The 10,827-nt window shown below is 50.5% G+C and overlaps 2 protein-coding genes across 10 annotated transcripts in view; one reads left to right on the top strand and one right to left on the bottom strand.

Moving 5' to 3' along the window:
• Positions 1-6,709, top strand: part of CAMK1 (calcium/calmodulin-dependent protein kinase I) — a 15,049-nt gene extending 8,340 nt beyond the window's left edge. Inside the window, exons 3-11 of one of the 2 annotated variants that reach the window (XM_011952241.1) lie at positions 623-697; positions 783-921; positions 2,351-2,477; positions 2,572-2,647; positions 3,340-3,452; positions 4,334-4,412; positions 4,509-4,596; positions 6,205-6,322; positions 6,430-6,708. In XM_011952241.1, the coding sequence (XP_011807631.1) occupies positions 623-697; positions 783-921; positions 2,351-2,477; positions 2,572-2,647; positions 3,340-3,452; positions 4,334-4,412; positions 4,509-4,596; positions 6,205-6,322; positions 6,430-6,512 (898 nt within the window). In that variant the 3' untranslated portion in view covers positions 6,513-6,708. Of the gene's footprint in view, positions 1-622; positions 698-782; positions 922-2,350; positions 2,478-2,571; positions 2,648-3,339; positions 3,453-4,333; positions 4,413-4,508; positions 4,597-6,204 lie in introns of both variants that reach the window. The other variant, XM_011952240.1, reaches the window with a different exon arrangement.
• Positions 1-10,827, bottom strand: part of OGG1 (8-oxoguanine DNA glycosylase) — a 22,250-nt gene that overhangs the window by 7,220 nt on the left and 4,203 nt on the right. Inside the window, exons 4-7 of one of the 8 annotated variants that reach the window (XR_001002920.1) lie at positions 9,525-9,706; positions 7,450-7,600; positions 7,255-7,304; positions 4,786-4,886 (exon numbers count right to left, since the gene is read on the bottom strand). The exons of 1 other annotated variant lie outside the window; for it this stretch is intronic. Coding sequence is in view for 5 of the 7 variants with exons in the window: in XM_011952242.1 (XP_011807632.1) it covers positions 6,904-7,304; positions 7,450-7,600; positions 9,525-9,706 (734 nt within the window). In the remaining 2 variants the exon portion in view is untranslated. Of the gene's footprint in view, positions 1-4,785; positions 4,887-6,643; positions 7,305-7,449; positions 7,601-9,524; positions 9,707-10,827 lie in introns of those variants that run through there. 6 more of the 8 variants (XM_011952246.1, XM_011952243.1, XM_011952245.1 and 3 more) reach the window with 6 other exon arrangements.

Below are 10,827 nucleotides of genomic sequence, written 5' to 3'. Positions count from 1 at the left end.
CCCAGCTAATTTTTGTATTTTTAGTAGAGATGGGGTTTCACCATGTTGGCCAGGCTGGTCTCAAACTCCTGACCTCAAGTGATCCGCCTGCCTCGGCCACCTGAAGTGCTGGGATTACAGGCGTGGACCTCTGTGCCCAGTCAGAAAACTAACAGGCATGTATCAGGCTGGGTGCAGTGGCTCACTGGTAAAAAGATCAGCACCCATATAGCATGTGACAGGGGCAGGATTTGGACCCAGGTATGTGTATGCCAGAGCCCAGTGTTTATCCCTCTGCTCTCTCACCTTCCAAGAAATAGTAATAAACCATGGTAAGCCAGCTTTTCCCTTTGGGGCCTACATCCTTGGTTTGTCCTACCCAGGTTTGCAGGTACCTGGTTGGGGGTAGCTGTCCTGAGCTCTAAACCACTGCTTTTTTTTTTTTTTTTTCTTTTGAGACAGGGTGTTATTCTGTTGTCCAGGCTGGAGTGCAGTGGCTATTCACAGGTGCAATCATAACACACTGCAGCTTCAAACTGCTAGGGCCAAGTGATCCTCCTGCCTCAGCCTCCCAAGTTTAAGTAGCCTGGACTACAGGTGCACACCGCCATGCCTGGCTAAACCACCTCATTTCTCCTTTCAGGATTAAGCACCCCAACATTGTAGCCCTGGATGACATCTATGAGAGTGGGGGCCACCTCTACCTCATCATGCAGCTGTGAGTGGCCCACCTCCGCCCACCCCCACACACCTCTCCCTGCCGTCCCAACCCTCTTTGCCAGACTGCCCTATCCCTGCTGCAGGGTGTCGGGTGGGGAACTCTTTGACCGTATTGTGGAAAAAGGCTTCTACACAGAGCGGGACGCCAGCCGCCTCATCTTCCAGGTGCTGGATGCTGTGAAATACCTACATGACCTGGGCATTGTACACCGGGATCTCAAGGTGGGGCTCGAGGGGGTGTGGTGAGCTGGGGTACCCAGGGGTGGAGCCTTTGCAAACCCCAAACTGTCCAACCTTGGGCAACTTTCACCCCCTCACTGAGCCTTGGATTTCCATCTACAAAGTGGATCTTGTAACCCTTAAACTGCCTCCTCCTATTCTAGTCCAGATACTCAAAAGAACACGAGTGAATTGTGCTGGCATTTTATCCAAATAACATTTTATGTATTTTTCTGATTAAAAAAAAAAAAAATCTGACCAGGCATGGTGGCTCACGCCTGTAATCCCAGCACTTCAGGAGGCAGAGACGGGCGGATCACCTGAGGTCAGGAGTTCGAGACCAGCCTGGCAAAACTCTGTCTCTGCCAAAAATACAAAAATTAGCCGGGCATGGTGGCGGGTGCCATCCCAGCTACTAGGGAGGCTGAGGCAGGAGAACCACTTGAACCCAGGAGGCGGAGGTTGCATAAGCTGAGACTGTGCCATTGCACTCCAGCCTGGGCGACAGAGCGAGACTCCATCTCAAAAAATAAAATAAAAACAAAAAATCCTATTCCCCTTTTGTAGAAAACTTGGATGAGACAGCAAAACATAAAGAAAAAAGCCAGAAATCCCTGAAATCCTGTTCCTCAGAAATAGCGATGGGGCTCACATTTAGCAGTACATCTCAATTCGGTCTAAGAGAAGGGCACATGCCTGGCTTTGAATTCTGGCCCTGCTACTCCCTAACTGTGGGTTCTTGGGTGAGTCACTTTGCCTCTGAAAGCATTAGTTTCCTCATCTGTTAGGTGGGATTATTCAGACTGGCCTAGCAGGGATGCAGTGAGGATGACATGAAATCAAGCACTAATCCAGGGTCTGGCATAAAGTAGGCATTCAAACATTTCTTTTTTTTTTGAGACGGAGTCTCGCTCTGTCGCCCGGGGTGGAGTGCAGTGGCCGGATCTCAGCTCACTGCAAGCTCCGCCTCCCGGGTTTACGCCATTCTCCTGCCTCAGCCTCCCGAGTAGCTGGGACTACAGGCGCCAGCCACCTCGCCTGGCTAGCTTTTTGTATTTTTTAGTAGAGACGGGGTTTCACCATGTTAGCCAGGATGGTCTCGAACTCCTGACCTCGTGATCCGCCCGTCTCGGCCTCCCAAAGTGCTGGGATTACAGGCTTGAGCCACTGCGCCCGGCCCAAACATTTCTTTAGGGCTTTACAGTGCACATTTGAGGTTTATAGAAAGTTGCTTCCCACACCCTCTTGGGCCTTGTCCTTCCTGGAATTTTTGGCCTTCTTGAGAACTTTCTTGATTTTCTTATGGCAGCCATGAAGCCACAGTGGCTTTTGGGGGATCTATTATTTCTCAGAAGGTGCTTGGAGAGGCAGAAGGTTCTACTAGCCTCTAACCATCTCTGATTGCCCCTTCCCTTCCCTCCTGCCCTTCAAGCCAGAGAATCTGCTGTACTACAGCCTGGATGAAGACTCCAAAATAATGATCTCCGACTTTGGCCTCTCCAAGATGGAGGACCCGGGCAGTGTGCTCTCCACCGCCTGCGGAACTCCGGGATACGTGGGTGCGGAGGGCCCTGGGTTGGGGCTGTGATGGTGGGGGGAACCAGGAGCTGAAGGGCAGAGATTTGTCACCACCATGTCCTCTTCCCTCCACAGCCCCTGAGGTCCTGGCCCAGAAGCCCTACAGCAAGGCTGTGGATTGCTGGTCCATAGGTGTCATCGCCTACATCCTGTAAGTGGGGCTTGGCCATGGTAGGCTATGGCTCCAGAGTTTGTCCTCTGGCCTGCTTTCCTCTCTTCCTCCCTCTGCCCCCCCTCCCTCTGCTTCCCTTCCCTTCTTCTTTTCCCTTCTTCCCTTCCTTCCACCAATGAATTAGGAATATTACTTCATTCAATAGATACTATGTTTCAAGCACTGTGCCAAGCACTGGAGTAAATTTAGCACAGAACAAACCAGACAAAAGTGCCTGCCCTCAGGGAGCTGACTCTCTTTCTAGTAGGGAAGACAATCAACAAGTAAATAAATCTACAAAATAACATCAGGTGATAAAAATACATACTGTGGAGAAAAACCAAGCAGGAATAGGGAGACAGGGGTGATGCCATTTCAGTAGGGAGGTCAGGGAAGGGCTCGCTGTGGAGGGGATGTCCAAGTGGTGAGGGAGCCAGACATTGGAGGTGTGAGGAAAGAGTAGCATAGGCAGAGGCAATGGCAAGTGCAAAGGCCCTGAGGAGGGCAAGATGGCGGTACATTCAAGGAACAGAAAGGACAACATAACTAGAACGGGAGTGAGCAGACAGGGCTGGTAGAGTTTATAAAGGGGGAACTCCTTCCGTGGGTCCTGCCTGACCCCTGAGACTGCCCCAGTGCTCCACCCCAGAGTCAATGAAAGTGGAAATGAGGATAAGTTTCTCCCTGCCCAGGCTCTGCGGTTATCCCCCCTTCTATGATGAGAATGATGCCAAACTCTTTGAACAGATTTTGAAGGCCGAGTACGAATTTGACTCTCCTTACTGGGACGACATCTCTGACTCTGGTATTTGGGGCTTTGCCTTTTTCCCCTGGGCCCCGCCTCTGGTCCCTCCCTCACCTGCTTTGGGGGCGGTCTCCCTCCTGCCTTCCTTCTGTCGGATTCTCCAGCGCCACACTAAGAGCTGTCTTCAAGACCAGACACCCTACCCCGGGTACTTCCTTCTGCTTGGCTCCCAGAGTGAGAAACTAGGCATTCATTTGTTCAATCTTCAAACACACTCTATTTGAAAATACCTCTTCCCTATTGACTTCCTGATGTCTAAAACACCACCATAAACACTTTCATCCTCCTTTTGTGCCCCCTATTAAGAAGCAAACCTGTGAAGCTACTATCATTTATCAGTGTGAATGCACTGAAATTAGTCAAGAACAACTTTTTCTTTTTTTTTTTTTTTGAGACGGAGTCTCGCTTTGTTGCCCAGGCTGGAGTGCAGTAGCACAATCTTAGCTCACTGCAACCTCTGCCTCTCAGGTTCAAGCAGTTCTCTGCCTCAGCCTCCCAAGTAGCTGGGATTACAGACACCCACCACCACGCCTGGCTAATATTTTTGTATTTTTAGTAGAAACGAGGTTTCACCATCTTGTCCAGGCTGGTCTTGAACTCCTGACCTCGTGGTCCACCTGCCTCGGCCTCCCAAAGTGCTGGGATTACAGGCGTGAGCCACTGTGCCCGGCCTCATGTTTTTCTTGAGACAGGAAAGAGCTGGAAGGCATGGGGTGGGAGGGTCTGAGGAAGAATACAGGTTGGGTGGGGTGCAGCATGGACTGATTTGGCCTCTGTTTTGTTTTGATGCTGGGTCAGACCTAAGGGAGTGCATATGCTCTTGGGGAGTACACAGGCACTACCATGCTGTCATTATCTTTGCTTTTGTCTTGGGGGTTTAGCCAAAGATTTCATCCGGCACTTGATGGAGAAGGACCCAGAGAAAAGATTCACCTGTGAGCAGGCCTTGCAGCACCCATGGTGAGAATTCACACAAGCTGTGAGGTGGGGTGGGATTTGGGGCCCTCAGGTCTGCCTCTGCCCTCATAGGCAACCCACCACATAACCCCATCCTAGGATTGCAGGAGATACGGCTCTAGATAAGAATATCCACCAGTCGGTGAGTGAGCAGATCAAGAAGAACTTTGCCAAGAGCAAGTGGAAGGTGAGTCCATATCTCTAGTTTTGGACCCAGCCTCCCCAGGACTCCTCCCCATCCCTACCCAGGCTCAGATCGCACAGCACCTAGCACCAAGTTGGGCACAGGGTAACTGCTTAGGGATCCTTACTGAAGGACTTCATTCATTCATTCAACACTCCCAACACCTTCTCTATTCCAGAGAGGGTCCCTCACCTCCAAATCTAGAGGGAAAAGTCTGTAATTCTTCAGGAGTCATCTGATCCAGCCTATGGGGGTCCGGGAAAGGTTATAAAGGTGGTGATGACTTGACAGAGCTGTCAGTTAAGTAGGAATCAGCGAGGCATAGCAGAAAAATATCTACAGCCATTCCGGGAAGTGCAAGTGCTAAGCCTGGCCAGACTGGAGGGGCTGAGGGGACTGAGAGGCAGGAGCCCAATTTGGAGAAGCAGGTAGGGGCCAGGCCTCTTAGGGCCTCAGATTCCACAGAGGAGCACCAACTTGATCCTGAGGGCACCGAGGAGCCCCAGAAGAATCTTAGGTAAGCATCTGCTACATAGAAAGGGCTCTCAGGGCCAGGCATGGTGGCTCACACCTGTAATCCCAGCACTCTGGGAGGCCGAGGTGGTCGGATCACCTGAGGTCAGGAGTTCAAGACCAGCCTGGCCAACATGGCAAAACCCTGTCTCTACTAAAAATACAAGAATTAGCCACACATGGTGGTGCGTGCCTGTAATCCCAGCTACTCGGGGGGCTGAGGTAGAATTACTTGAACCTCGGAGATGGGGGTTGCAGTGAGCTGAGATCGTGCCACTGCACTCCAGCCTGGGCGACAAAGTGAGACTCTACCTCAAAAAAAATAAAGAGCTCTCAGGATGCAGAGAATGGCATGGAATAAAGACTGGGTGACCCATTAGGAGGCTGTGGCAGAGATACAGGCAGGAGAGGGTAAGGGTTTGGACCACAGTAGTATCAACAGGGGTAGAGAACAGTGGTTGATCCAGGAGTCATTTAGGAGGTGAAACTGACAAGACATGATGATGCAATGGATGTTGGGGGAAAGAGATGTCAAGGGCTGGCCCAAGATTGTGGCTGGGAACAGAGTGGATGGTGGTGGTACCATGACTGAGATGGTGATCACAGGGACAGAAACATGTTTTGTGGGGATGGTTTTAGTTTTGGACATGGTGAATTGAGGGGTATGTGGGACACCTAGGTGATGTTGAATAGAGACACACCTGGGCAAGTTACTTCAGCTTTCTGTGCCTTTGTTTCCTCCTTGGGAAATTATATTAATAGTACCTACCTCAAAGACTTTCATGAAGATTAAATGAATTACTATGTAAAGTGCTTAGAGCAGTACCTGGCATACAGTGCTACAGTGTTTGCTATTACATATTAATATGAATTATAGAGTTATATTTCTATTTATATATATACACACATACATTTAACGTATGTGCATGTGTGTGTGGGTGAATATATAATAAAGCCTTGTAGAGGTTTTTGGGGGCCTTTAGGGGAATCAATAAAATAACTCCTGAATGAAAATAACAGAACAATTGCAAGAATCCCACTGCACCCCTGCCCCATGACTTGACTATCTCAAAAGTCCTTTCTCCCCTCTCCCTACAGCAAGCCTTCAATGCCACGGCTGTGGTGCGGCACATGAGGAAACTGCAGCTAGGCACCAGCCAGGAGGGGCAGGGGCAGACGGCGAGCCACGGGGAGCTGCTGACACCAGTGGCTGGGGGTGAGGAGCAGATTCTGCAGAATGGCATGGGTGGTCCACAAAGAGGCACCTGGGCTGAAGTGGAGGGCCTGCCCCTCCAGCCAGCTTTGTTCTCTCTTCCCATGCAGGGCCGGCAACTGGCTGTTGCTGTCGAGACTGCTGCATAGAGCCGGGCCCAGAACTGTCCCCCACACTGCCCCACCAGCTCTAGGGCCCTGGACCTCGGGTCAGGATCCCCTGCGTGGGAGGGCTTGGGGGCAGTCTGCTCCCCTTCCCTCCCTGAACCAGGAGTTTCTCTGCCCTGTCCCCTCCTCACCCGCTTCCCTACCACTCCTCACTGCATTTTCCATACAAATATTTCTATTTTATTGTTCCTTCTTGTAATAAAGGGAAGAAGATAAAACTATCCTTAGTGCTGTCTCCCCCAATAGCCCCCAGCCCACCTTGTTGTGCAAACTGACTGCTTGATTTGGGGGTGCCTGGCCCTTGAGGTGGTCACAGGGAGGCCCCTCCCCAACATGAGACTGGGTGGGGATGGGGAGAGAGAAGTGGGGAATGGAGGGGAAGGGGCTTGGGGAATTCCTTTGTCCAGGGTGCCCCATCTAGACTTCCAGCCCTTTGGAACCCTTTCTGCGCTTTGCTGGTGGCTCCTGAGCACAGCGGGATTGGTGCAGGTCGGCACTGAACAGCACCTGTATGAGGGTGGAGTCGGTGTGGGGAGGAGGGTACACTGGGGTCAGGGCTGGTGGGACTAGTGACAGTGCTGGGAGGTGGAAGAGTCCTTGGGAATAGGGCCGAAGGCAATGAGAGTCTACTGGGGTTGGGACAGGGGTGGCTGGAGAGTCCTTTAGGGCCACCTGGGGCAGTGGTGGTGGAAGAGTCCGCTGGGTCAGGGCTGGAGGAGAAGTCCTATGGGGTCTGGGCTGGAGGAGAGGAAACCAAGATACACTCACCGCTTGGGCCCAGCCAGCGTAAGGTCCCCACAGGCTCCGGAAAAAGTTTCCTAAATCAGAAGTGATGAGACTAAATTATCTGACCCCTTCTGTGACCCATCAACAGAAGTAGGGTATGAGGGAGAGATGACTAAGAGAGAGAGAGGTTTCTACCATACCAGCCCACTGCCAGCCCCTGCAGCCCACTTTCCTCACCCAGTTCCTTGTTGCTCTGGGGGCTTGGCCCCTTCGCCTGGGACGTGGTAGGGTGCCAGCTGTAGTCACGTTGGGCAATCTGCCATATATGGACATCCACGGGCACAGCCTGGGGCTTGTCTAGGGCCATCAGGCAGATGCAGTCAGCCACCTTTGACAGACACAGAGAATGAGCCCTTGTGGAAGAAGGGCAGCATCCGGCCAGCTTCTTGCTTATAATCCCAAAGCCAGCTGCTTTCTCCTTCACTCTGGGGTTATTGTTGTTCTATATTCGCAATCAACAGATACTATCTATGAATATGCTTTTTTTTTTTGAGATGGAGTCTCGCTCTGTTGCCCAGGCTGGAGTGCACTGGTGGAATTTCGGCTCACGGCAACCTCCGCCTCCCAGGTTCAAGCAATTCTCCTACTTCAGCCTCCCAAGTACTGGGACTACAGGCATGCACCACCATGTGTGGCTAATTTTTGTGTTTTTAGTAAAGATGGGGTTTCACCATGTTGGCCAGCCTGGTCTTGAACTCCTGACCTAAAGTGATCCACCCACCTTGGCCTCCCAAAGTGCTGGGATTACAGGCATGAGCCACCATGCCCGGCCTATGAATACACTGAAATTGCTGTAGTAAGAGCTGCTACCAGGTTCTTATAAGCTGAGAAGAAGGTATTACCACACCCATGTTGCAGACAAGAAAACTGAGGCTCTGAAAGGTGAAGTGACCTGGCCAAAGTCACATGGCTGGGGAACAGGCAGAAACAATATTTAATGTTAGGCTGTAGTCCAAAGCCCACCAAAAAAAATTCTTTTTTTTTTTAATAAGAATTTTATTTATTTATTTATTTATTTTTATTCATTTTTTTTTTTTTTGAGATGGAGTCTCGCTCTGCCGCCCAGGCTGGAGTGCAGTGGCCGGATCTCAGCTCACTGCAAGCTCCGCCTCCTGGGTTTACGCCATTCTCCTGCCTCAGCCTCCCCAGTAGCTGGGACTACAGGCGCCCGCCACGTCGCCTGGCTAGTTTTTTGTATTTTTTAGTAGAGACGAAGTTTCACCATGTTAGCCAGGATGGTCTCGATCTCCTGACCTCGTGATCCGCCAGTCTCGGCCTCCCAAAGTGCTGGGATTACAGGCTTGAGCCACCGCGCCCGGCCCAAAAAAAATTCTTTAAGCAAAAATTCATTTTTTAAACTACAGAGAAGTATGAAGGAAAAAAAAGGCTGGGTGCGGTGGCTCACACCTGTAATCCCAGCACTTTGTGAGGTCGAGGTAGCTGGATCACGAGGTCAGATCGAGACCATCCTGGTCCAACATGGTGAAACCTCGTCTCTACTAAAAATACAAAGATTAGCTGGGTGTGGTGGCTCATGTCTGCAATCCCAGCTACAGAGATTGAGGCAGGAGAATCGCTTGAACCCAGGAGGCGGAGGCTGCAGTGAGCCGAGATTGTGCCACTGCACTTCAGCCTGGCGACAAAGCAACTCTGTCTCCAAAAAAAAAAAAAAAAAAAAAAAAAGATGCCTAATTTCCAATCATCTCATTGCCAGTTAACCCTATTGACATCAAGCAAAAAGTTTTGTCAGTACATGTAATTTTATGAAAGGAACAAAATGTGGCTAGGAGCAGTGGCTCATGCCTGTAATTCCAGCACTTTGGGAGGGCAAAGCAGGAACACTGCTAGACGGCAAGAGTTTAAGACCAGCCTAGGCAACATTGTTAAGAGCCTGTTTCTACCAAAACAAACAAACAAAAAAGGAAAAGGAGAAATATCTTCCCATTTGTCTCCCCCAAGGAAACTATTCATTTTCCTGCAATTTCCTTCTGGAAATTGCTGCATATATATAGCAGCATATATGTGTTGCATCTGAACAAATAGTCTTTCTAGAAATTCATTCAAAGGGCTATATCCTTTCCATTCTTTCTGCACTCTGCTTTTTTCTCTCATAAAACATCTACTTATATCCTTTCTCCTTCCTGCTCTGCCTCCGGAAGCCAAGCCTCCACCCAGCTCCCAGGCTTGGCTCATTTCCTGCTCTCCTCTTAAGTGTCAGTGGAGAGGGTAGCTCCTACCCTCTGGGGCCTCACCTTGGTGCCCACTCCCGGCAGGGTGCAGAGGGCCTTGTGGGCCTCCTCATAGGAGGCCTCTCGTAGCTGCTGCAGCCAGGCTAGCCCGCCCTGTTCTTCCAGGATGGCTCGGGCACTGGCACTCACGTAGCGGGCACGGTAGCCCAGGCCCAGCTTCCTGAGATGAGCCTCCACCTCTGGCCCTGTGGGGAGTGAGGAGGAGAGCAGGCATCAGGCATCTTCAAGTTCTTCCTGTCCTTGGGCTAGTAAGTGAGCTCTCCACCTCACAAGAGTGCTTTTCCTAAGTACCCCTCCTACTTCCCCACCCTCTATAGGATAGTGGACACTTTTATGTGCAAGGGAAAGGGTTAAGGCCTGGATCCTGTCCCTCTACACATGTTTTCTGAGCACCTACTATGAATTGGCCCCTGGAGCCCAAGTCTAGTTCAGGCACTGAGGACTTGCTGCCCTGGAGGAGCTCCCCAACTGAGTTCCTTAATCTTTCCAAAAGAGTGTTCATACTCATGATCTAAAAAAATAACCACAGTATAGCAAGAGCTTCTATGATTAAGTGCTAGCCATCAAGCACTGGCAACACACTTCAGATATATTATCATGCTTACTTTTCCTAAGAACCCCACTGACAGTACTGCTGTTTTCCCATTTTACAGGTGGAGAAAATGAGGGCTTAGAAGAGGTTAACTTACTTAAAGGACATGGGGGAGATAAGATCTTGCAGCTAGGTCTGGGACACCAAGACCTGTGGTTTTTCCTTTTTTTTCTTTTTTTTTGACACAGGTCCTTGCTCTGTCACCCAGGCTGGAATGCAGTGGCACAATCTCAGTTCACTACAGCCTCAACCTCCTAGGCTCAAGCGATCCTCCCACCTCAGCTTCCTGAGTAGCTGAGACTACAGGCTTGTGCCACCATGCCTGGCTAATTTTGTTTATTTTTTGTAGAAATGAAGTCTCACTATGTTGCCCAGGCTGGTCTCAAACTCCTGGGCTCAAGCCATCCTCCCACCTTGGGCTCCCAAAGTGCTGAAATTATAGGCATGAGCTACCACACTTGGCTAACGCCGTGCTCTTAACCCATTACACGACACTGCCTCATGATTGCTTTATTCACCCACAAAGTCCTTCTAGATAGAATCTGTTATTCACATTCTACAAACAAGCTAAGAGAAGCCGGGAGAGGTGAATGACTTTCTTCAGGTCTGATGACTAAGCCAGGAGCTCAGACTCAAGAACAGGTTTCTAAAGGCCGGGCGCGGTGGCTCAAGCCTGTAATCCCAGCACTTTGGGAGGCCGAGACGGGCGGATCA

This window comes from Colobus angolensis, unplaced genomic scaffold (genome assembly GCF_000951035.1).
Source record: "Colobus angolensis palliatus isolate OR3802 unplaced genomic scaffold, Cang.pa_1.0 Scaffold34, whole genome shotgun sequence".
NCBI lineage: Eukaryota > Metazoa > Chordata > Mammalia > Primates > Cercopithecidae > Colobus > Colobus angolensis.
The sequence above is the reverse complement of the archived record's forward strand: the minus strand, read 5'-3'. Positions and strand labels throughout refer to the sequence as shown.